The sequence below is a fragment of the Tetrao urogallus genome, assembly GCF_951394365.1.
Source record: "Tetrao urogallus genome assembly, chromosome: 1".
Classification (NCBI taxonomy): Eukaryota; Metazoa; Chordata; class Aves; order Galliformes; family Phasianidae; genus Tetrao; species Tetrao urogallus.
Genome location: NC_136813.1, coordinates 184,896,090 through 184,923,183, shown reverse-complemented (window position 1 = coordinate 184,923,183; position 27,094 = coordinate 184,896,090). Strand labels below are relative to the sequence as shown.

The window sequence follows — 27,094 nt, the reverse complement described above, 5'->3', positions numbered from 1 at the left end:
AAACTAAGTAAACAATGAAAAAAATAGTTCACCTTCTGACTTACATTTTAAAGAAATAGGTTGCCCCATATTTTCATTAGTTTCCTGGATTATGGAAAAAATATTTTTAACATTGTATGTATACATTTCCTTTCCTGATGGTACGTAAAGATTTCTGTTCAGATAAATGCAGCAAGATTTGCAGAAAGATTTTATTAGATAAATTAGATAAAGAAGAAACCAGACAAATTTTGAGGGACCAAGATCTTTTTTTCAGATTGATGTTCATGAAAATAGAAAAAAAAGTTATTTAAAAAACCATGTTTCACATTTTGCCCTTATGAAATATTTGAAAGCATTCAGTTGCAATATGTTATCTGTAAACATAGCCATATATCTGAAAATTGGTGTTTATTATTTTATTGCTTTTTCAGTAAAATTCAAGTTGTCTGGTAAATATTTAGTTTCCATTGATGGCAATGAGATTAAACTAGGCCCTCTGCAGACTTGAAATATTTGTGCAGTGGGAAGCGCTCATGCACAGAAACATTGTAGTTACAATTCAAACTTCTTAAACCCTGCAACTTGAAAGAAAAGTAGGCAGAAAACACTGGGTGTTAAATTTATGAGGGATTTTTCCTGGAGATAACGTGAGTTACCAATAAGAAAAATAAAACAAAAAATTATTTTTAAATGCTGGAAGCTGATGGCAAATGTTGCAAGCAGAAGGCAGTGGAGAATAAAGACATGAGATGCAGAATTCAAGTTTCATAGAGCCCACAATAGAAAATAATAAGTTTTTAAAGACTGGGAATTTGAACAGGGACAAATGTAATGTTTACAGCAGACAATTGAGTGTCTCTTATTAATTTAATGCATTGAATACAGGATGTACAAAACTGAGGAAAACAGTCAAATAATAACAGATTATCATCAATATGTAAGTTATGCTGAAGGAAACAGAGGGAACTGTCTTTTGTCAAATTCATGAATTCTTGGTTTCTCATTTACTTTCAGTGACTCTTACAATAAGACAGGTGGCTTATACATCTGATAGACAAGCTTCAAAACTCATATGGATCTGTACAAGCATGTATTAAAACCAATGGTTTGTAGTGTCCAGTACAAATGTATAAACATACATATAAAGACCTATGCTTGCATCTTAGAAAAAATTATAAGTTCCAAATATGATGGAAAAAAGGGAAGAAAATATAGGAGACCTTGTTCATAATTACCTGTATTCTTCTCATGTATGGAAGTGATGGCTCAGTATTGTGGTAGTACATCCAGTAGAACTGCCACTATCTGCATTTTACACATGATTACAGGTCTTAAAAGCACAGTGGTAATTCCCACATATGAATAACCAACCAAATGAAGAAACTAGTAAACAAAAATATTTTAGGTTGTTATCTTTAGTTATTGTTGTTTGTTTTTTGTATTTTGTATTTCCTGATTTCTGTGATAGTGTTTTACATGCTATGAAAGCTCAGTCACGGCACACAGCTCTCATCACTCACTCATTCCTTCAACCTCTGTTTACTATTCTTTTGCTTCTCTGAAGGAGCTCATGCTAAAGGCAGAAAAAGCTTCATGAGAGGGAAAGGTGCAAAACCATTTTCCATGAACTAGTGAATCATCTCAAGGCTGTAAAATGGCTTGACATTGCTAATACTCAGTTCTGCTCCATATTTGACATACTTTTGCACTTTAATGGTTTGGGGTTTTTTTGCCAGACCTCTACTGGTAGAAACCATTACTTAAACATATTCCACAGTTTCCTGTTCATTGCTGAGTATCTTTTCCTACATTTCATTCTTTTATTACTATTTAAATACTTTTGCTAAGCTTCCTGCTAATTCTTCTCCCTGCTGTTTATGTATCACAAACATGTGTGCTGCAATTCTTCCCTCACTGTCTTTAAAAATACTGAAATTGTGAGACTGATACAATTTCACACCAAGAAGGTTTTCATTTTTACAAATTACAGTAATTGCATCAAATGTTTCTGAAATGCAATCAAGAAATTAAAAAAAAGAAAAAACAACAAAACAAAACAACAGATAGAGATTTTACTTTTATGGAATAAAAGTACAAAAGCATGTACCAATCAAACAGAATTTGAAGAGAACAATTTTCTTACAAAGCAGTGAGAGTGCATATCCGTTGCATACCCTTGCTATTTCAAGCATCTCCGTGGTTTTAAGCACACAAGCACTATCAAACATTTTGTCTTATTTGTTCATTTGTTGTTTTTGTTTGTTGTTCGTTTACTTTGATAATAGATCTAAGTCTCATGTCATTGATAAATTAGTACATTACAACAGTATATATGCCGTTAATTCCTTATGTTGACTGAAGCTAAACTGGAATCACTTATTTTACTCACATGACTACTGAAAAAGGTTGTCATAAGTGATGTTATCACACTGAATACCTCGGATTGTGCTGAGGGGTTTTGCTTCCGCTTACAGACGCCTTGCTGCATTTCACATTGCTATGCTGCACTGACAGATCAATTAAAAACAGTCATTCACCCAGTCCTTCCAGTCTTTGCTGCCATCCCTCATTAATCTTACGTTAAAGGATTTTATGGCAAGTTGCTTTGCACTAGCTGTGAAAGTTAGTTATAACAACAAAATCTTTTTCATAGTTTGACAAAAATGACCTTAGTTCTGTGGTCACATCTAAAGAATTTAACTAAGAAATCAAATTGTAGGAGATTGGAAAGGTAGGAAATGGATACAGGAACATTCTCTGCTGGATTACTGCCTCAGAACTGGCTCAGGCTGAGGATCATTTCCTGATGACTGATTGTCCCTCACTGTGAGAGGAGATGATGGCAGAGTCCTGTCTAGTTTTTTGAAATGACATCTGGGAAGAGATTGCTTTTATAGTTACAAGATCCCTTTCTCACACTTCAAATTGAACCTGGCAGTACAAATTCTGGATGTTTTCTTCCTATTTCGAAAATAGATTATTTTTGACATAGGGGCCATGTCAACCCATAGGGGTTCAAGATGTAGACAGAAAAATAAAGAAATATATATGTGGATGAACGGTGCTGCTGGCAGCAGAGTAGAGCAGTGCACAGAACTGACATTTTGAGAGTTTAAGCCCAAGGAGACATACAGAGGCTAAAGACATACTTGTCAAGTTTCTGGTGTTCAGTTTAAGGTTTCATGCTTTGCCAGTTGTGCTGATGATGGCTGTCTAACTTTCCCTTCAGTGAAATGTGGTTGCCTTGTTAATTCCCAGCTATTCCTCACCAGAGTGAACATCCAGAGGAGGGTCACAAAAATGATCCAAGGAATGGAACACCTCCTCTATAACAGTCTGAGAGATCTGGGGTTCTGGGGAGACATGAGAGTGGCCTTTCAAAATCTGAAAGATGGCTATAAAAAAGAGGAGGACAGACTCATTAGTAGGGTCTGCTGTGACAGAACAAGAGAAATAGTTTCAAATGAAAAGAAGGAGATTTACGTTGGATATAATGAAAAAGTTTTTTACATTAAGGGTGGTGAAGCATTGGAACAGGTTGCCCAGAGATGTGTTAGATTACATGTCCTTTGGAGACACTCAAGGTCAAGCTGGATGGAGCTCTGAACATCCTGAACTAGCTGTAGGTGTCCCTATTCATTGCAAGGGAGCTGGACCATATGACCTTTAAGTGTCCTTTCCAACTCAAATGATTCTATGATTCTACAACTTGGCTCCTGCATCATCCTGTGCTAGGAGCTGGGCTGATAATGCAGCAGCATGCTCCCTGAGCCCTCAGAACACTTTCCTGCAACTTCTAATTTCCAAGTTAGGAAGAGAAAAATTTTTGCATCAAGACTTAATCACATATCTTGCAATATTTAAGAAGGCCTGAGAAAGTAATGAATGCAATGAAACAGGTTTGTTGTCTTCAGTTTGGAACATCTACCTTAAGCTGCTCGGGCATCCACAGTGACTTGTGCTCTACTGGTGAATCCTCAGATTTTACAAAAGACAGAGCCATTGCAATACTCTGACTGCCAAAGTGTGTGACACTCAAATTAGAAAAATCTTTTTTCTTCATTGTCTTCTTGCTCCACTTCGTCCTGTACTGTATCATTTCTTTACATAAAGACTATAGTTATTGTTAATAAGCCAGAGCTCTGAAGATGGTTACACAGTTAAGACACAGGCTTTCTGGTATTTTAATTTCCAAATATCAACGTTAAGAAAAGAAAAATGACAGAGAGGGAAGAAACAAGTTTTTAGCTGAAAATCTCATCATTTTTTTCTTATTACATTCTTATTACATCATCTAACTTATTTCAGTTATCCTTCAGCAGGGAAGCTAGGAGATGCAGAAAAGTCAAATCGAATTATTTGTACATGAAGACAATATGCTGCAAATCTTTCTGTTCTGTGAAGGACAGTAGTTTTCTCAGTTTCCCAATTATTTTCTGTGGGGAACAAGTACAACAGTTTAAAATTAACGGTGTTGACAGATATATAACACCTCAATACATAGTCAGCAATGGAAAAGAGGTGTTAATTTTGGTTGCTGTTCTGTAAGGAGATAATAATCACCTATTTTAAACTAAATAGGGTGGGTAGATCGTAACTATTGTTTTGTGAGAAATCTAATTTATGTTGAGAATTAGGCTATAATTTTACTGAACTTTTGCATTCACTTTTCTTCACCATATAATTAACCATTCCATTGAGACCAGAGACAACAACCATTGTTGTCTCTTTAGAACAAAGGCTTCAGAAACTGATTATTGCATCAGAGTTCAATATTTTCTTCTTCCTCCATCATGTATAAGCTAAAATATTAGTCACAGGAAATATTATATGTAGATTTCGGAGTACTAGCACTGGCTGGTGATTTAAGCCTTGGCTGGCACTCAAGGCCTCATTTATACAATATGGGGATGCTAAGTACCCTAAATTAAAACTACGCTCTTTTTGAATTCATTTGACACATTAGCAGTGGTGACATTCAGTCAAAGCAGTGAGAAACTGTAAGGACAAGATTCCTGGTGCTGAATTTGCATGAGTAAAAGCATCGTGCATATCTATAAATAAATAAATAAATAAATAAATAAATAGAAATTACAGGAAGCCTTAGTTCAACCTTTGACTTCTTAGCCCGTACTATAATCCAACTGTGTCATCGTAAGTATTTCCAGTAGGCAATAGTAGTGCTTTTGTTTTGGTTTGTTTTTAAAAAAAGATATGAGGAGCGCATCCAAATCTATTCCAGATAATAGCATCAGCAGTATTAGAAGACTATAGTTCTTAACTATCCATCTGGCTTGACTCAGACAAAAAAAGTACCACTTGATAAATGTTATGAACCTTTAAAACTTTCTGATGAGAATTTCTATTGCAACACCAATGAGTAACTGTAGTGTTTCTTACCCTGTAGAAGATGATACAATCTCAGTCATGGATGATCGAAGTGCCACATCCACCTGCCCATGGCGTTGGGAATAGTGTATTTAAATCACATCTGCTCTGTGGTCTCTCCCTGCTTCTATCTTCTGTGTCAGTGTCTGAATGCAAGTTACCACAAAGCCCTACTATTAGCTCCATAGCAGCCTGAAGTTACCTGTTGTGCAGAGAGCATTCCCGCTTTGAGGATGTGGTCTGATGCCAGCACTATTGTTGAGGAGCTTTGTTCTAAACTGTGAATCTAGAAGATCTCAGCTGTGTTTGCCTGACTCGTTGCTTACAAGAGATATGTGAAAGTAGAAGAATTAAAATGAGCAGACTTTGGAAGAAGAGCTTTGGTTGCTTTAGTGTTTTGTATGCTACAGTTGAGTGACTAAAACCTCAAAGCAATTTAGTTCTCTTATCAACATATATCAAAAGCTTTGTCCTCTGGTGAACTTACTCATGGCTCTGTTAAGCACATCTGTGACTGATGCTATAAGTCCTCCTCTCTGTGGGTAGTGGAGCTTGCTATGATTTCAAGATCACATTTTCTGAGGACAGTGTTTGCTTCTCTGACTTTGCTGGGTCTCAGTGGAGAGGCACTGTAACTATTTATGAAGTCCTCAGTTAATGTCTATTTCTTTTTTTTTTTTTTTTTTTTTTTTTTTTTTTTTTGTTAAATTTTTAATTTCAGACTCCCTAGCACTGTTTTTCTCCTCCAGGTCCTAGTCACTCTCCAGTAATTTTCATTAAATTATAGCAATTTCAATTTTACTGAGCATAAAATTTCCCTAGTTTCTTGCTGTGAGCTGGTAAATTAGTCATTTTGACCATAACTATACAATAATAGGGGCATCCAGTTCAAAATCTTTACAAAACATTTCCTGAGAGAGCTGACCTTTTGTTCCTGCCAAATGATGAAGACATAACCTGAGCTTCTGTTCCCTCAGCTGGCTCAATCTTGACAGTTAAAAGCAATTTCTATGCCTTCCAGTTTATATATCTTCATTAAAATGCTAATACAGTTCTATTATCAATCCAATTTCTGATTTTTGCTGTTTCTTCCTATTGGTGTGTATGTGTCTGCATTACTGTTGCTGCTGAAGAATAACATTTATAAAAGAACAGATGCAATTCAATTTTCCTTAGCTTTTTCTGAACCCAAAGTGCTGAAACAAGCAAAACACATTTTCATTACTTAACTAAGCAAACAATGGCTTATAAATCATAGAGGCAGCTGGACCAAGGTGTCGTTTTCATAAAGAGCCAGATTTTTCATGAAGGACAGTTTAATGGGCTGCTGCCAATGAAATGTCTGCAGAACTGGTAATTGCAGAAGGGCACAGAAAAAGTGGCGCTAGGAAGGTGTCATGTGGGAGCTGAGAAATAGCTCCACAGTCAGGACATTTAGTTAAAGGAGGCTGAGAAAGGTGTGTACTTTAATAATCTGCTTCTTGATGCTGATTGCTTTAAATCAAAATACGAGTTTTTATTTTTAGCTTGTTCACATTGGCTACAAGATCAGAGAAGTGCTTTTAGCTGCAATTTTATTTTGATCATGTTTATGCCATGGCTTTGTTTCTCCTTTGATCATGCTTAAACATGTTTCAGACATGTTTGTTTGATGTATGCTATTTTTTAAAGCACTCTTCCACATTATATGGTTGTGTGTTTTTTAAAGCAATGAGTCACTGGAAATTATTTGCTGTCAAATTATTTCTTAAATCCATTTTAACAAAACATGCTTTCTGGACTTCTAGCCAGTAGGACAATCATTTTAAGCAAGAGCATGTTGAAATGTTGTGATGGCTTTTCTGAGTGTTCCACTGATTTGAGGCAGTTTTAGAATCTCAAAATATCTTATAGTTCATGAACAGAAATTTGAAGTCATCCTATTTATCCACAACACCTACAGTGCACTGAGTTTGCAGTTGTCATTGGTGGTTTTGGATCAAAGATCCCACTTTCTATTCCGTAAAACTTGCTTGAAGTTTATTCCAGTACTTCTTAGATAACTATGTTGAATGTATGAAATAGGTCAGCCCTGACAGGACCATTTTAAGATTCCCATGGGAAGCTCCTGATACTGAACTTGTTTAATTTTGCAATGTAAGGACACGCAGTCTCAATATTTGAACATATACCCTCATGGATAACATTCTTTCTTCTGCTGCATGGTTGAGCAATTAGGAGAGTCAAGCATAAGTCTCTCATCTGTGGACATCTCCCTTCCCTTCATTAAAGAAGAGAAATTCAAAAGCACTACACAGTCCATGGAGAGTACTATGTTGCGTGACTGCCAGCCATCTGGCTGATTGATTCATCATGGCCCTAAACAGTTGTAAGCATAGTCTGAAGACCCAGAGTTAAATGCCAGTGTGCATCAAGCCTCAGGCAGATCAAGCAGATCCTCAGCCAGTAAAACAGTAGAGAGCATGCTACAGATCACTAGCTTACACCACCCCACATATCAGCTGAAGACCCTATTAAATCCCCTCTGAAAACATATACACACACAATCATGGCATTTCTCATATGATCATTATATTCATTCTGAACAGAAATTAATCTGTGTTTATATGTGTCAGAACACCTATAGCCTGTTCTCCCTTTATTTGACTCCTTACATAGGCACAAGATGTAACATGAAAGAGGGAGGAAAAAAAGAACAAACAAACAAAAAACTAAGTAACAAGAACAAAGTTTGTATTACATGAAGAACCATTCTTTTATTGACTAAAACATATTGACTTAACTGGATAGAAATGCAGCTTGAGGTTTGCACAGTAAGAAACACAAGAAACACAGAAAATATTCCATGATGTACTATAGATATGTTCGAATATGTGGCTGTATGAGCATTCTATTTTCAAAAGATGTAGTTAGGATTACTAATCACTAACTGAAAATCAGAATTCCTCCCAGGTGACCATTGCTAAGCAATATGTACAAAGCATATTCACACATGCTCTGAATACGACTTTAATTATATCTGCCTTCTTCACAGCCCCTCTCTTCTGCTGCCACTCTGCTAGATGCATATTTTCAATCTCTCAGTATTTTTTTTATAATTCTCGTATTTCTGTAACACTAGGCTTTCTTACTGTCCTAGTTTCATTTGCAAAATTATGAGACAGAAAGAAAATAATAATAATATGCTAACCTAGGGCAAGTTTGTATAACCCTTACTATATCAGCAATAGTATTGACTCAAATGGGACTCCCCGTGGGCTCATCGCAAAGCAGTATAAAGTTAGAATTTTCATGCCTGATAACATAGGGATTTATGTTAGAATTTGATATCTTGTGATTTACAAAACCCATTGTGCTGGAGACAAATCATTCAAACATTTGGGGAATGCATTTAGATTTTGTTTGAATGTATTTTCTTACCTCTTTCACTAAGACCTTAAGATTGTAAAAGTAACCATGTGCGTTCAGATCAGAAGTTCTTCATATTCAGTAGACCAGACCAATGTCTGGCTGTCTTTTTTCTTTGATAAATCCTCCCGCAGGCTGCCAGAGATTTTCAGAATGTAGATGCACATTTCTTGTGATAGATCACATGGAAAATAATCATGATATTAACCACGTTACAATGATTCAATTAATCTTAAGCCTTTTATCAGCATAAACTGAAAACCACTAAGTAAAGTAAAAATAAAGGAAATTTAGTATCTTGAGTTCTTCTTTGTGGGATGCAGAGTTTAAGCTGATTACAGATTTTTGTTGCTTTTATTTGTCCAAAAATATTTATTTTAAGAGAAAACAGGTAATAGATTATAGGGAATAGCAGTTCCACAGAGGTCTGGTCTGTGGCCTCTGTTGTTCAACATGTTCATAAATAACCTGAAAAAGAAGTTGAACAGCAAGATGAGAAAGTTTTCGCATGATACTAAGTTATTCAGCACAGTGAGACAAAGGAAGTCTGTGATGAATTACAAAAGGATCTTATGCAACTGGGTAGCTAAGCAATCACATGACAAATTAAATTATTTTTGATGAATGATGTGGTGGAAAACTATGAGGAAAACAGACCTATTTTCACATTTAAAATGATCACCTGTGAACTGAGCATTACCATAGAACAGTGAAATTCTAGAGTTAGGCACATATTGTTCGATGAAAATTTCAACTTACTGCTTACAAGCAGTCAATTCCATGTTGAATTTTAGGAATTAATAAAAACAAATCATAGAATCATAGAATGGCTTGAGTTGGAAGAGACCTCAAAGATTATCTAGTTCCAAACCTCTGCTATGGACAGCATTGCCAGCCACCTGGACCAGATAGTTCAGGAACCCATCCAGTCTGGCCTTGACCACCTCCAGGGATGGGGCAAATTCCCTGGGCATAACAGGGAATTCAACAAAGAGTGCTGTTAAAGCTATCTGTAGGAATTCAACTGATTCTCATCTTGAACTTTCAAGATATTTCCAGTGTAGTAATTATACAAAATATAAAAGAAAAAGTATGACCCAACTGTATAATAGACACAGCTAAACACATGCATGTATATATATAAATATATAAAATATGTTGCTTACAAACACTGCCATCCTTATTAAGGCATGAGGTTCATTGGACTGAGTGCAAACTGGCAAAACAAAATAAAGTTCATTATTTTCATGATTATATGGTAATAAACATACACTGAAAAGATGTTAATGCACGACGCACGAAGCTAAAATAGCTTATAATTTCACAGAGAAACAGGGTTCTTTGAGTAGTTAAATATAGTTCATACTTAATTATCCCAGCATGATGTAAAATGACTATAAAACAGATTGGTAAATCTGTTGGATGTTGGTTATGCCTTCTTTTTTCCAAATATAGTGAAAGATACCAGCTGAAGTATCTCTGTAACATACAGTGGTGAACCAGATTCACCACTGGTATGAATTTTCTTTTATGACTTCCATAAACTTTTCTCCCAAAACTGCTGACTTTTTTCTTTTTAAATAGCTAATCAGTGTGTGCATCTTATGTATGTTCATTTGTTGATATATTTTTATCCCAGTTTTTGAACATTAAGATATTAATACTTTTTTTTTTATATATAAGTTAGGAACATCACACTGTCTCAATATTGTTTTCTTTGGTTATTGATAAAAAATCAAAACATTCAAATAAACAAAAAAAAATAATCAAGAATATATACATAAAATTAGGAAGCCATATTATACCACAGTTTTTAAGGAGATTCCACAAATGTTTAGTTACTCTAATGATAAGGTTAAGGTCTGCTCATTAAATGTCTGTAGCAAACTTTTCCGTGTTTTAGAGGTAAGAGAAATATAAACACCTTTCACCTCCTAAAGGTAAGGATGTACTTTATTCAGATATATGATGCAAAGATTGATTCTTGGAAAGTAAAGTCACACAGTTCATGTAAAGAAGGCAAGTGATTTAATTCATGGAATGGTAACATGAATAATGACATTGTCTTTCAGATCCCAGATTTATTAGTGCTCACCTGATACCTGAAAGTGATAATCCAGAAGATGACAAAATCTATTTCTTCTTCCGTGAAAATGCAATTGATGGAGAGCACACTGGAAAAGCCACTCACGCCAGAATAGGGCAGATCTGTAAGGTAAAATGATGACTTCTTTGTGTGACGAGGCACTCTGAGAATGTTCTTGACTGTAAACTATTCAGAGTTATCTCTGACACTACAATGAGACAGAGATCATCCAGACGGAAAGTCACTTAGTTTTTTAAAAAAAATCACGCTCATCTTCTGAGCTTCAGAATGTTTCTGCAAAAAGTAAAATCTGTTACAGGAAAAGGAATAATTCTAGATAGGCCAACAACATTTGAAGAATTTAATTTTAAGTAAATATTAATGCCTTCCCGTTTCCATATTAATGAAAACTCTTAAAACAAAAGTAAAGGAAGATTTAACATTATAACTGTTTAATTTAGCTGCAGAAACGGGCAACAATCCAGAAGACTTAAGGATTGCATATTGAATCATCCGTCCACATTGATAAATGTCCAAATATTTTCAGACAGACTTTAAAAAAGATTTCTACAAATTAAATTATATTCATAAACGTTGTAGCTTTGGCACGTAGAATGTTCATAGTAAAATCCTATGCTAATCCATAGTCACAATTTCAGTTTCTCTCTCAAACCCATAAATAGCTGCTTGAAAATCATTTCCTCCATAATTATGAGGTCCTTAAATGTGTGGGATCTATTTTGTTCACATGCAAGTAGTATATCTACTTTTGTTTAACTTAAGAATACAAAACCCCGGAAGATTTAACAAGATATGGCAGCTTAGGAATTGCCTGTATTTTTCCATTGCTATATATACTATATATATAGATACATATATATATGTATTATTATTTAACTAATTATAATTATATTATATTTAATTATATAATTAATATATGTGATATATATTATTATATAATATATATTACATATAATATATATAACATAATATATATATTATATAAAATATATATATATAATATTATTATATATATATTATATATATTATATATAATATATAATATTATATAAATAATATATATAATTATATATAATATATATATAATTTTTTATATATATAATATATATATTATATATAATAATTATATATAAATAATATAATAATATTATAATATAATATATTATTTATATATATATAATTATATTTAACTAATTATAAGAATTATAAAGTGATACTATGAAATATATAATGATAAATTGTAAAATAAATGTAATTTAGAATTAATGTCATCGGCAACATTATAATGCTCTTATATGTAAATGTTGAATTATTTCCTCTGTTTTCTATAGGTAGTATCTTGCGATTGTTTAATATATTTTCCCTGCCTTCTATTCATTCTTCACACAAAGATTGTTACAAGATATTAATGAAAAATACTTTTGTTATTAGAATGACTTTGGTGGACACAGGAGCCTTGTTAACAAGTGGACAACTTTCCTCAAAGCACGTCTGATTTGTTCTGTGCCAGGACCCAATGGTATTGACACACACTTTGATGAATTACGTAAGTGTCAGAAATGGTTTTGAATATAAAAACATTTTCTGGCATTGTCCATACAGAATTTCAGTCATTTTTCTTTTCCATCTCTTCTTATTGTTTACAGAAGACGTGTTCCTAATGAACTCGAAGGACCCTAAAAATCCAATAGTGTATGGAGTGTTTACAACTTCCAGGTATGGAATGTATTATTTTACTTGCATAGAAATTTGATGTCTGCTTGTTTTAAAGAGGTCCCTTCGTTAAAAATGTTTTTAAAGAGCACAAAATTTTCTTAACCTTTGAACTGAGATGTCAGTGGCAGTAAGAAGTAATGAATTAGGTTTCTTTTCTTATGGGTAATGTACATTATTGCTCTAAAGCAAGTAGCACAAAGACTACCAGTTTCTCAGACTGTTCTTTCTGTTGAACTGCCTTTTAATAGTGGAGATCAGAACTGGGCTCCTCAGTTCAGGAAAGATGAGGAACTTCTAGAGAGAGTCGAATGGAGGGCTACAAAATTGAGTAGGGACCTGGAGAATCTCCCTTGTGAGTAAAAGCTGGGAAACCTGGAGCTCTTCAGTCTGGTGAAGACTGAGGGAGGAGTGCTTATAAACATCTAAATGATGAGACTTAAATGGCCCTTTTCAGTAGTGTCAGTGACAAGACAAGGGGCAATAGGTACAAACTATAATGTAGGAAATTCCATATGAACATGAGGAAAAACTTCATTACATAGAGGGTTACAGAGCACTGGAACAATATGACCTGAGAAGTTGTGGATTCTCCTTCTTTGGAGATATTCAGAACCTTCCTGCATGCTTTCCTGTGTAACTAATTGAAGGGAACTTGATCTAGCAGAGGGGTTGGGCTTGATCTTCTGAGGTCCCTCCCAAACATTATGTTTCTTTGATTCTTTGATTTGTAGCAAGAGAAACTTTAGAAATAACATAAGCATCAGTAAGATTGTTTGGGGGAAGCGTAATGTAGGAAATCTGTGGTGTGAGAAACTGACTTCTTGGGGAGGTATTAGTAAGAAATATTGTTTAAATCTGAAAAGTTTAAAAAATTTTGCAAGTTCTGTTATTGAATCATGTAAACTGTGACTTGACTGTTTTGGTTTCATTGTGCTTTCATCAGGAACAAAATGTTATTTGTAGCTTTAGCCTGGGGAAGGTTTGCAGTATTGGGAGCACAGAGCATTACCACATTTACTTGTGAAGGTCAGAACTTTAGGTCTCTGAACAGAAAGAATGTTGCTAGTGATAACCAGGCATAGAAAAGACATTTACAAGTACTTGCTGTCTCCTGTAACAAATTTCAAGTTAAGAAACAGCACTGAAGTTTGCGTGTGTACTGCCCAAATGATGAAAGCAACTTCTAAAACAAATTGAAAAATATGAATTTTATAAAAGAATTAAACAGACCTATATGTACAGCCACAATAACTGGGGCTTTGGTCTTGTGGGAGCAATATGTTTTTAAATAGTGGAATAACAGCCATCAGCTTAGCACAGTGTCTGGGAGATCATATCAGTTTTGCTGAACTTTCGCAAGAGGTAAGTTAAAATTGTTTCAAGAGCAAGTCAGAGTTTTGATAATCAGCATATGCTGATTAGAAAGCAATGAGCTACTATCTCATAGCTTACCAGTTGATTAATCTGATAAATTAAGGAATATGATTTGATTTCTTCTCCCCTTATTTTTAGTAATATCTTCAAGGGATCAGCAGTGTGTATGTACAGCATGACTGATGTGAGGAGGGTATTTCTTGGCCCCTATGCCCATCGAGATGGCCCAAACTACCAGTGGGTTCCCTACCAAGGGCGAGTTCCATATCCACGGCCAGGAACTGTAAGTACCCTCTAGCGATCTAAAAAGAGAAAATTATGGAAAATATTTTTACAGATTACACAACCCTTGAGCTGTGAACCAAGGTAAAAACTGAAAAAGATTGTGATGCAGATTGGCAGAAGGGAAAGGGAAAGATAACCATTCCTCTAGGTCCAAAATTTACTGGTTTTCTAGTAAATTATGAAGCCACAATATCTGTAGTCTAGTTTCATTTGGGCCTTCATTATTTTGGCATTTGTATTAATTTCAACATAACCTTGAGCAATAGCTGCAGAAATTTGCTGAAAGTCAAATGTGTAATAAATCACTCTGCATTATTCTGTCCTTGGAATTTCTGCTTGTTCCAAATGCTGGCTGAACCATTCTTGGTGAGACTGAACAGAAAACAGAGCATCTGCCTGGCTATTAAGAAATATTAACTTGTTTGCAACATTCAGTCTGGTAGAGTAAGACAAATTTCTGAAATGCATATTAGGGAGACAACGAAAATTTCATAACTTCCACTGAAATTTCTTTTTATTCCATGTTCTACATGCTTTGCTTTACAGTTAATGAATGACTGAAATATTTGTGTATATAAGACATACATATTTAAAACTCCAAACTGATATAATCACATTCTAGAAATATTTCACTGCCCCTAAGTTGCCACTAATCTACAAAGATATGGCATTTATGGGAAAAATATTAATTCTATACACTGGGATATACACTGGGATAGCTACTTAGCTGCTATCAATCCGTTTGATCTATTTAAATTCTGGAACACCATTATTATAGATAAAATATAATATACATGAAAGTATAAGTAGAAATAAAAAAATATGTCTGTAAAATTTCTTAAAAACTGTTCTTAAATTCTCTTCTGGCAGAAAATAATTCAGGAATGGCTTTGATTTTTTATTATTATTACTATTAATAATAATAATAAAAATCTGCCTTCTATTTTGTCTGGTATGTTTTAAAATTGCTATTTCAAACCTGATCCTTCAACTGATTTCCAACATTTAGACAATACATACACTTGGACTAATGAAAATGACTTCCTAAGTAAAAGAAAACAGTGGCTCCCTGACAGCCAGATTACCTAGCACTTGTCATTCCTTCTGCTAAAGGGGTTACTAATTCTTTCCGGAGTTAAAAGATAAATTCTGGAGAATAACAGAAGTTTTATTTCTTAGGATGGATTTAATGCTTACAATTTCACTGTAACATGTCTATACTAGTATTCACCAAGAGCATGTAGATATGTTGAGATTTCCTTATAAACAATTTTCTTATCTAAAGGTGAATGTAGTGCCCAAGTTCTACATAGTCCTGCAGTCACATCTTGTACAGCTAGAGTAATACTGTAAATTATGCTAATAAAAGAGAGTCTGAGACCACCAGTTCCTACTGTTAGTGATTCTAATCCTGGTGTCTTACATTTTGAAAAAGAGGATTTTGTTTTGTTTTGTTTTTATTTGTAGTCACTGAAATCATTCCTTTGTATTAGCACAACAAAACTGATCTTGAAATGTGAGATGTCTTACTGAAGAGTTTTTTGTTGTTGTGTTTTTTTGTTTTCCTTAAACTGATAAAATTCAATTTACTTTCAATGGCTTTGAATCTGTTGAGAACAGAGATGAAAGATTCTTTAAGTTTCTTCAAATGTCAGATTTTCAGCTTCCTTTCTAAGAAGAATGTGAATGGGAGGGAGGAACAGTACATGAGCTACTTAGAGTATTTCAGCTACAGATCTCACTTTAGTTAAACTGTGCTGAATTATCTGAGGAATTTCATAGGTGAGGTGCCAAGAAACTTCCTGAGCATCTGGTGACTTGCCCGTTATGAGTAAAGAAAAAGAAAATGAAAGGTTCCTTTGAAAAGGTGGAAAACTTTGTAAACAATTTTACATCAGCTTCATATTTAACACAGAAGTTGCCAGGATTCTTCCTTTAAACTCTACAGAGTGTTATTTATCTATTTAATCTTTTGCTATTATTGGGTAGATGAGGGAAGATTTTTATATATACCAAATCATCTCATAAATTAATATTACTTTTATGTGAATTTAGTTGCAAAGCTCAATTTTTCTCTGCTTTATGGTGCCAAGAGTCTATCTTTTCTTTTGGTTTTGGAACTGTTTTGATTCCTACTAAGATGTGCCTTTTTCTTTAGCCTTTCAGTTTTTCTAATAAGTCAGTTAGGGTATAACCTAGTAAAATTTTCTAGCTTATCAAAATGCCTGACATAACTTATTGGAAACGAGAAGCTGGACAGATACTAAATACTAGGTACTAAATACTAGAGTTCAGTTGATTCCAAGATGAATCTCATTTCTCCAACCTTTATCAGGACAACTGCATTTATGAATAATTTTAGTTAGACTCACTGCTGTCAAAAAACAATCTTGTCATTAGCATCAGTCTTTACTGATTCTCCTGGTTTTCTGACCACAACTTAAGTAAATTGTGGATATCTCCTCCTTTGGAGGTGTTTAAGGCCAGCCTGGAAGTGTCTTTCAGCAACATGGTCTAGTGGGAGCTCTCCCTGCCCATGACAGGAAGGCCAGCACAAGATGATCTCTAAGGTGCCTTCCAATCCAAATCATTCTATGATTCTAATATTCTAAGACAAGAAAGACATGACTTTTACCTCTTCAGATGTTGTGCGTGCTGAGATTCCTCTGCAAGCAATCTGGACTCTGAAGAGGCTAAATCACCTATTGATTGGGTTCATTTCATTTCACTCTATTGGCAAAGGAAGGATTACAGCAAACAAATGTATTTTTTTCATTTCAACCAATTTCTTTATCTGTGATGGAATTAATGTTCAGTGTAGATAATGTACTTTAGAAATAAAGACACAAAGGTTTTCTTATTTATTCTCATGAAAGAAGACCATTAAAGCAATAATCTGGCTCTCATAATGGAGAATCTTATTTAAACATACAGAATAATGACATTAATGTTAGATTTATGTGATTTTGCTGCATAAAATACACCTTAGTCAAGATTGCTGCTGGTGAAATCCTTTGTTAGAAAGTGGGCCAGAAAGTAAATATGCAATCAACTGAAACACAGCTGAACTGGATTTATTTAAAATTGAAATGAATATTCATTTAGTGATTTTTTCACTGTTTTTCCCAGCTGCAGTTAACAATACTTATTTCTCGTGTAGTGATTTTTATCCTTAGAGCACTTTCAATATATTATCCAATTAATCATTATCAAATTAAGCTGAGTAATTAGCACTGAATTGCATTTAGAATATTAATTAAGATGTAAAGCAAACTTAGAATTGAAGTGTAGAATTTGAAACTTAATTTTTCAGACAGGCAAATATTTGGCCAATGAAGAGCATATCTAATTTTATTTCGGTAATATTTCAGCAGAAAGAAAGAATATATAATAATAATAATAATAAAAAGGCTGTCAAATGTTAATAAAATACAATAGATAACTAACTTATTTTCTGCTTAGTTTGTGTCATATGTGTTAATCAAATATGCTGTGTTCCTTTCATACCATATAGTGGAATAGAATGCTGCAATTTGCTTTCTAATAAATATGCCAAAAAGGGACAATTTACATGTACATGCTTGAAGCATCACTTGGCTGAGGATAACAACTTCTCCTTTTGACAACATTGATTTTTTAATTTCATTTCTGATTAATTATTTATAATTTGGATCAAGGTGATAGTAAAAACAATTGATTTCTTCTTGTGAGCATCTGAAAGGTCTGAATTCTGGGTTAATGAGGTTGTCCTTTAGGTTTTCAGTTTAATTGAAAAACATCCTGTATGAACATATTGAAGTATCTAGATCTGCTGTTTGCATTTCAAGTGCGTATGTGCTGAGTATAATCATTGTCAATGGGTTTTAAAGTCTTACATATCTTAAATATAAATCTGTGGAAAGATTAGCAGTAGGGGACAGTAAGTTGTTTGCTGGGTATCGTCAAATTAGTGATGTAATATAATTGTGGCTCATTTTCTTCATCCTTTCAACAATACTAACACATTATTAAATGGTTACTTTGAAGTAACCTCTAATTACACATAAAATACTTACAAATTTTACAGAAGAGACAGGGATGAGGTGGTGGTGATCAACCACCATCCTCAAGTATTACCACGGGAAAATGAGGTGGGAATAAATTTTGCCTATGCTCTCCATTTATGATAATTGGAACCCAGTCTGTGTAGCTCATTTATAGGTACATGTACTGTTAGTGTCACATTTAGTCAGATTAGTCAAACCCTATGCTAACTGCACTAATAAGAATATCTGCAGAGAGAACAGGATCCATTTTGTCATAACTACATGGATTACACAAACTTGCTGAGGCAGACAACCAGGAATTTTAAATTCAGCATTTGAGAGCATGATTTCCAAGAGAGGAAATGATTTCCATCAACTTCAGAAGAGAATATTCTGAAACTAAATAGTGACAAAAAAGATTGGTTATCTATAGCATAGAAAACCAATACTGAAATAGCTTGGTTTAGACTGAATAATTTTAGAAAATTCAGGATTTGTTCCTTTTGCCAAATAAAGTTTAACACAAATCAGTAAATGAGTAAAAATCTGTTTACAGCTGATAGTGGAAAAGAAACTGATGTGTAAAGTTCATTTATATTCTGTTAACTATGTTTTTTTAAATTCAAAATGAAAAAAAAAATTAATCACAGACCTTAAATGGCAAAATTAACTCTTGCTGTCAAGAGACAATTAGATCCCTTGTCATGTTTATTTATAAAATAAAAATGTTGGAATGATTGTGACAAAATGGAATTTCATATCTTAATATTCTTCAGTTTTAAACTGAAAATACTTCATTTTTATTTTCAGTGTCCCAGTAAAACATTTGGCGGCTTTGACTCCACCAAGGACCTTCCTGATGAAGTTATAACATTTGCAAGAAGTCATCCAGCAATGTACAACCCAGTATTCCCCATCAACAACCGTCCAATCATGATTAAAACGGATGTAGATTACCAGTTCACACAGATAGTAGTAGATCGAGTAGATGCAGAAGATGGTCAATATGATGTTATGTTCATTGGCACAGGTGAGAAGTTTTGAAACTATGCTGAGTGTTCCTCCAGGCCTTGCAAAGGCAAGGATCAGATATAATTTCATATTCTGAAAGACAGAATGCTGGATTATGTTCCAATGTTTACTCATGAAATTCTGGGGCAAGACTCAAAACTGTGTGGGTAGGCCTTTGTTAAATACATTTGTTACAGGTTCAGACTGCGTTGCTTAATTCTTTAGGAGCATTGCCAGCTGGAGTAAGATCAAACTACTTTTTCCAACTACTTTTATTAGGGAATTTTATTAGAAATATTTTGCCTTATTAATTATAATTTAGTATTAAAATGGAGTTTTTGAGGTACCCATTTTGAAGCACATCATAAGAAACATTAATGAATGAGGAATGTTTCCAAGTAAGAAAAATGTCTTGTGTGCCATTTAAGTATTTCAACTATTGCTTTTAGATGCCCGGTTCTTTAGCCAGTAGAGTACATCATTTTACCTAAGATGCAGATATCTGGCACATAAAATGTGTTTTAAGAGGAGTTAGTATTTAAATAGAAACATGATATCCTTTCCAAAGCCTTGTAGAATGATACAGCTTGGGCACTTTGTCAGAAGTAGAAATATGTATTCAGAGAATACAATTTTCCCAGAAAGGTAATAATGAGAAATAACAGTGGTCAGGAACTAGCCAGTGTGCATTTGTTTAATTTCAGTGGCTTCCATAAACCTTTGCTGATTCATATTTGTGGATCTCCTTCTTCACCTGTGAAAATTTTCCGGTGGCTAATGTTTCATTATGTTGAATAGAAGTATTTCAAACTTTTATTGAACATAATTGCTAATAATTAGACATTAAAACCATTAATTCAAACCAAAACAATCCTTAAACCAACTGTTTCTTTTCAGCTTTGGCCTAAAAAATATCTGTCTGGCTTTCTGTCTTATAACAGTCAATTTCTGATTTTCATACAGTTCTGATACTCTAGATTTGGGGTCAGATTTCCAAAGCAATAAATCTCAAGGTCTCTTTCATGTTGATGTCTGAAATACATTATGCGAAAACTGAGATCTGATGAAGCTTTGTGTACTAAACACACTGTATGTGTAGCAATTCAGAACATGTATTGCAGGATGTGCTGCTCTACAGAAAGAGCTCCAGCTCTTTAAAGCTAAGAACTGAGTTATCAGATACCAGTGTTACAATATGTTCTTGCATAAAACACTGAAAAGTAGATTTTACACAATTCTTACATTTTTCTATCACATGCTAAGTGGTTTAATGCAATCTACAATTGGCAGCGTGTTGTGCCTTTCAACAAGTCTTCTATGACACGGTTCAGCCCACAGAAATATTAATGGCAACATTCCCCTTGGCTGTGGCATGAGGAAACAAGCCCTTCAACATGCAGGCTAAGACACTAAACAAACATAAGGAGCTGATTTGAGCACAAGAAGTGGCATTTATCTCACAAAGAATTGGCATTCTGTCTAAGAAAGATGTCTTGGTTTCTGCAAATGAGAGATAAGTACTTGCAGAGAGAGGTTCATTGTACTCTCATAGAGACCTCTATTAGACTAAGACGAGCAGTTATGCAGAAGTTCCTGTCTGTTTTCAGACAGTGCAGGAATACTTACTTAAACCTGAGATATAACTTTTGGACAGTTATATATGGCTGTTCTTATCTAAATCAGCCAGGCAAGGTCTGTCTGTAAAGAAGCTTCAATATCTAGCTCTTAACTTTGAGCTGGGAATTTAAGCACTTAGCTCTCTAAACTACCAGTGTTCAGATGTGTGGTGAGTCTTCTGGATCCCATCCAACTGCTGCTATTTGTATCCAATGATTCTAAGAAAAATATTGAAAAGTTATTACTTGCACTTATCAAAAGAGATTTCTGAGCCAAAAACACAGTTTTGTGACAGTGCTATTGCTTCTTGAAATCCCATCTTTGGTCATCAAAACTGCTTTTTTTCCAGCAGGCTTGACTCTCATGGAACAAGAATGGGCATTAAAATACCCATGCTTAGAGCTGAGGTACAAAGGATGTTCTCAGTAAACTGACCCTATTGCAGTTTTCAGACTGAGTAAAGAACGTGTTCCATGCAGGGGCAAAATGAAAGAGGCAGTACTAAGGCCCTGTCTTCTTATTTGCACTGGGCTGAGCTTAACTGGCTGCTCTAATTGAAACCAGAAACAGATACACAATCAGTGCATATTGCACCTTCCCCAAGCAAAGAACAAACCAAACAGATCAGGGACCCTAGTCACAGTGCAATTTTGTATTTGATGACCTGAATCTATGGCAAAAACAGAGTTAAGCTCTCTGGGATATGGCTGGAATTTTTCTATGTAGGTCTCTCCCATCAGATTAGATACTTACATTCTTTGTATTTTCCCAATGCTCTGGCAGCAATCTACATTATTCTCACATGCTGCTGAATTTCAGCATGTTGAGGAAATACTTTTATTTTACTTTTCATTGAACAACTGATGATAATTGAACATTGAACATAACAATTAATAGTCATCCAGAGTGGTCACATTTTCCTTTCCTGTGGGTGAAATCTTCAACCAAGCAGTTTCTTTCCCACCGTGATTGTACCAGTGTTTCACAAAGGAAATAAAATCATATCGGAATGCTTGAAATTATATCAGAAAAACAGGATTTAAGATATGCACTTAATGCATATCCTGAGCGTCTGATGTGTGGGATCATTTGGCACAGTCAAGATATATCTGTCAGTAAAGCAAATTAATAAGAGTAATCTTATCTTACTCAGCAGAGCTTATTGATCCTAAAGGAGAAGCTTGATTCCATTTGTGTGAAATTCTTTGAAACACTATTCTGTAAAACTTGATCAGGAACTGAGATAAAGCCTCCACTTTGGTACCTGTGGCCTGACCAGAGTTGCTGTAGAGATTAACTTTGACCTCAGAGTATTTCTCTGGCATTAAGTGCCTTTAATTGTTGCAGAATCCACTTAAAATATAGACTTCTTTTTTGAAACAACAACTTATGTCTGTTCAGTGCAAACTCAGGTCCACAACTTTCAGTTGTGCTATTTTTTCAAAAATGCACCTATATTTCTCTAATATGGAATTTGAAGGATTGCGACTGGGAACAGCCATAACCCAACAGAGCATACAGCCACGATAAATTACTGCACTGTTATATGTATCAAAGCACAATTCTCTCTTTTACCCATACAATATATTTTCCTCAAAGCCACAGCCATCAAATTATCAAGGTAATTAAGGCAATGAATGCATCCATAACATTACAAATGTAACTAACATTAAATTATCTGTTCTACGTTAATCTGTTGTAGAAATGGTGCTTTAACATTCTGGTTTTCATGTTCCTATTGCATTTGCTCTGTAGTCTTCTCACTGCTTCTTGAATTAAATATATTCAATTTGTGGCAGTAAGCATAATGAAAACCACTTCCAAAACAATTTATCAAGTATCTCTTACTAGCTTAATTTGCACATTCAGCTGCCTAAATAGAAAAATGTGGTTTTGTTTTTTGTTTTTTTTTTTTAGAAAGAACCATTTGAGTTGGTTTTTGGTTGGTATTTTTTTTTTTTTTTTTTTTTTTCCCTTTTAAAACAAGAACTATGAATTTATGATAAATGAATGAAAACAGAGATGGAGATATTTTGTGGAAAAAAAAATTAAATTCTGAAAATACAAAATTTCCTGTGAAGAAGCTGAAATAGCAGAACTTTCTCATGAAAGTGGCTTTTAAGTCGCTCAACTTACAAAAAAAAAAAAAAAAACAAGAAAAAAACCCCAACATTTTCATGCTATTTAATCTGCTTCATTTTTACCTGTATTTTTAATTCTAAAAAAAGTGAGAAAACAATGAGTTATCATCCTTTTTTTAAAATCAGAAGTTTGAACAGATACACACATATATATAAATTTTTGCTTTTATATCTCAATGCTTTTTTATTTTGAGAATGCTGATCTTTACAATTCTGTTATTTCAAGTATTTTATCAATTTTAAAATGCTTTATATTTTCCCAGAATACATATTATCAAACATCTGCAGAGATTATTCCTATATTTACACAGTACTATACTTCGCTGGTTAAAAAGTCACACGCAGAGTTGTTTACATTTCAGCGAGTCTTCAGTAACGTGTACCAACCTAGAAATGATCTTTTTCTTTTTTTCCCCTTGTAGATTCTGTTAATAAAAGCAAATAAATCACAGATGCAGAAGCAGTAAAACAGAGATGGCCCTAAGTTGCAAACAGTTTCACAAAACCAGAGGCTGTAGCTCTGAAACTTCAAGTCGTGGCCTTGTTCATGTTAAAGGCAATTGTAAAACCCCCCAAAATGTAGATGGAATAGTGTGAAACTGCTGCCACACCTATTTCTGAAATTGATGATATAAGTTGCATTCCTTTTTATTCCTCAGTGAAGACTAGTATCTATGTCACAGAGAAATATAATTGCCTTGAGGAGCTTATGCATCTTAGGTACTTTGTTTGACACAGGGATGTACTTAGGAAATCTAACGTCTTCATCTGTCTAACAACATTTGTCCAGATGTTTTTATATCCATACTAAGCCTTTTGACAGCATCTTCACATGCATTTTAAGAATGACAAACACACTTCAAAATGGATGATAAAATATTGCTGGGTGAATGTAGTGCTTTTCCTTCCTCAATTAAAGGGCTGAAACACCTGTTATTTTATACTGTCATTAATGTAGTATTTCAGTCCTGCCCGTTTTGGGAGTGATAGAATACTGTTTGTCTTCTTGTTACTTTTGTTGAATTTTGATATTTAAAAAATTTCAATCAAATGCTCTATTGAAAATCAGTGTTTTTCCATAGTATTTTAAATAGCAGTTGGCATTTGAAAACAAATGTGCAGTGGTGTGGCTTCACAATCTTTATATGTGAAATAGTTACATACAAGAGATTCTGATTGCTCTGAAGTAGAAGTATGCTTCTTAAGCACCTGAAAACACCTTTTTTTTTTTTTGTTTTTTGTTTTTTTTTCCCCTTTTCAAGATATTGGAACAGTTCTTAAAGTGGTTTCAATTCCTAAGGAGACTTGGCATGAATTAGAAGAAGTCTTGCTGGAAGAAATGACCGTCTTTCGGGTAAGTGCAGCTAAATTTCAAGTGTCAGGTTGTAGATTTCTCAGTGGACAGCTGCAAACTGAACTTCTTGCAGTCTAGCCAAAGAATAACCTGACGTAACCCTCTAATTAGCTTGTCACTTACAAACGCAGATGCTAGTCAAAATAAACCTTGAAACTGTCAGAGCTAACTGAAGGTTAATGATAAAAAAAATGGTATTCTAGGCTCTTGTTTTGTGGTTGAAACACAAATTTGTATCTGTGAATGTTACAGACATTACATGCTGTAGATATATGTACAAGTTTGGCAATAATGCCTGTCTCTTTTCTTCCACAGAGATATACAATAGAAGAATTGTATAGATGCATAAAAACTCAATTTAGATAACCCACATAGCATAACTGTAGGAAAATGCCTCAGGAAAAACACTGATCTTCACCATTATCTTATGTTTAATAATCTCAGAAACAAAGTGTTCATGTTTTCAAAGGCAATTGAGGGCCTTATTTTCAGAGTTTCACAGAAGACACCATAAACACTCCCTAATTGTTAACACTTCTTTGTGAAAATAAGTCTCTTCCAAGCTTTCTTGTCTGAGCTACTTAAAAAATATGGCATCATTCAGGCATTCCTGTAAGTTGAGGCCAAGTAAAGCTTTCAAACACTTTGCAGACAGATCCCAGGGATGTCTTGTATTTTGTACTCAACAACAAATCATTTACATTCCCTACATCATTCTTTTAGTCAGTGCTGTTTTATGTCACTTTTTAAAACGCCCCAGGCTTTAGTGGGCTGATACCTGGCCAGGAGCACCAAGTTGGTCTGACAAGCATGAAGATGACGTGTATGGTGGGTGAGCCCCACACTGTGTGGTGTCACTGCAGATGTTCTGTCAAGGGCCATATTCGAAGCAGCCACTATGTACTTATTATAATCAGTTGCCATCACTTTATCTTTGGCTTCTGAGCAGATACAACATACCAAAAAAGAGCATATTAATATGTATGTATTTTTTTTTCACCCATGATTTTCTCTATCTCTTTCTATCTATATATGTATATATACACATTGTATTGGCCTTTACTTCATAGAATCATAGAATCATGGAATCATAGAATCATAGAATGATAGAATGGCCTGGGTTGAAAAGGACCACAATGATCATCTACTTTCAACTCCCCTTCCACGGGCAGGGTCGCCAACCACCAGACCAGGCTGCCCAGAGCCGCATCCAGCCTGGTCTTGAATGCATCCAGGGATGGGGCATCCACAACCTCCTTGGACAGCCTGTTCCAGAGCTTCACCACCCTCTGTGTAAAAAACTTCCTCCTAATATCAAACCTAAATCTCCCTTGTCTCAGTTTAAAGCCATCGCCCCTTGTCCTATCACTATCCACCCTTGTAAACAGCCATTCCCCCTCCTGTTTATATGCTCCTTTCAAATATTGGAAGGCTAATGAGGTCTCCATGGATTCTTCTTCTCCATGCTAAACAAGCCCAGTTCCCCCAACCTTTCTTCATAGGAGAGGTGCTCCATCCCTCTGATCATCTTAGTGGCTCTCCTTTGGACTCGTTCGAAGAGCTCCACATTCTTCATGTACTGGGGGCCCCAGGCCTGGACGCAGTACTCCAGATGGGGCCTCACAAGAGCCAAGTAGAGGGGGACGATCACCTTCCTCTTCCTGCTGGCCACTCCTCTTTTAATGCAGCTCAGGATGTAGTTGGCCTTTCGGGCTGCAAGAGCACACTGAAGGCTCGTGTCCAGCTTGTACCAACCTTACACAAAGACCATTGTGTTGAGTCCTGAAAGGATGGGTATCTCTTTTTCTAAGATTGGGTTTTCCTATTGAGGGAAATTTTTTTTTTTCTTCCTTCCTCCCTTCCTCTCTTCTTTCCTTCCTTCTTCCCTTCCATTCTTCCTTTCCCTCTTTCCCTCTTTTTATCTTTCTCTCTTTCTTTTCTAAATGCCAACTATGAACAGATAATGAGACAAGTAATTTGTGGCTCCCAGCTTTTTTGTTTCTTGTACATGTAAAAGTCATTACATTAATGCAAGGTAATTTGGCAATTGTTGATAATGTATGAGTCTCTTTCCTAAATCAAGTAGAAGTGCCAAGTTAAAGGAGATTAAAAAAATATAAAAGTGAAAGAAAGGAGATAAATGGAATGAAAGTTTTATTTCAGACAGTCTTTACAGAAATGCTATGGATAATGGAAATGTCAGATTTGTTATTTTATTTTATGTATGTATTTATTGACTACATAAAAAGATTTTGGTGTTCTGATTTTCTTGAAAGCTCATTTTTATCATTTGGCATACATTTAAGCCTTAAAGAGATCATTAACATACTTTGGTGCAATAAACAGAATTTGTGTGCATAAGATATGTATCTTTCAATAGGGAATTTGCAATTGATTTTAAATACATTATAACCAAATTTAAGTTTTCTTTAGTTGCAAAAGAGTCTATGTGTATCAAAAAGAATGTATTTAATTACTTACATTGCAATTTGTTGAATACAGTGCTTTTCATTTATAACTCCATCAAACCTAGCCTTCCGTATCTGTTACATTGATAACAAATTCCTCTTTTAACCCATTTGCGCAATATTTCTCTGAACAGCTGAACAAACAAACCCATGAGTTCAATTTTCATACAAAAGTTACACTTAATTGATGCCTTCTAATGTAGGCTCTATTAACCTTT

The 27,094-nt window shown here is 34.6% G+C and overlaps 1 protein-coding gene across 1 annotated transcript in view; it reads left to right on the top strand.

Moving 5' to 3' along the window:
• Positions 1-27,094, top strand: part of SEMA3A (semaphorin 3A) — a gene marked incomplete at its 3' end in the record, with an annotated part of 166,877 nt that overhangs the window by 122,425 nt on the left and 17,358 nt on the right. Inside the window, exons 8-13 of the mRNA XM_079545666.1 lie at positions 10,851-10,993; positions 12,317-12,431; positions 12,532-12,601; positions 14,114-14,258; positions 19,096-19,315; positions 24,317-24,408. Coding sequence (XP_079401792.1) covers positions 10,851-10,993; positions 12,317-12,431; positions 12,532-12,601; positions 14,114-14,258; positions 19,096-19,315; positions 24,317-24,408 — 785 coding nt within the window. The remainder of the gene's footprint in view (positions 1-10,850; positions 10,994-12,316; positions 12,432-12,531; positions 12,602-14,113; positions 14,259-19,095; positions 19,316-24,316; positions 24,409-27,094) is intronic.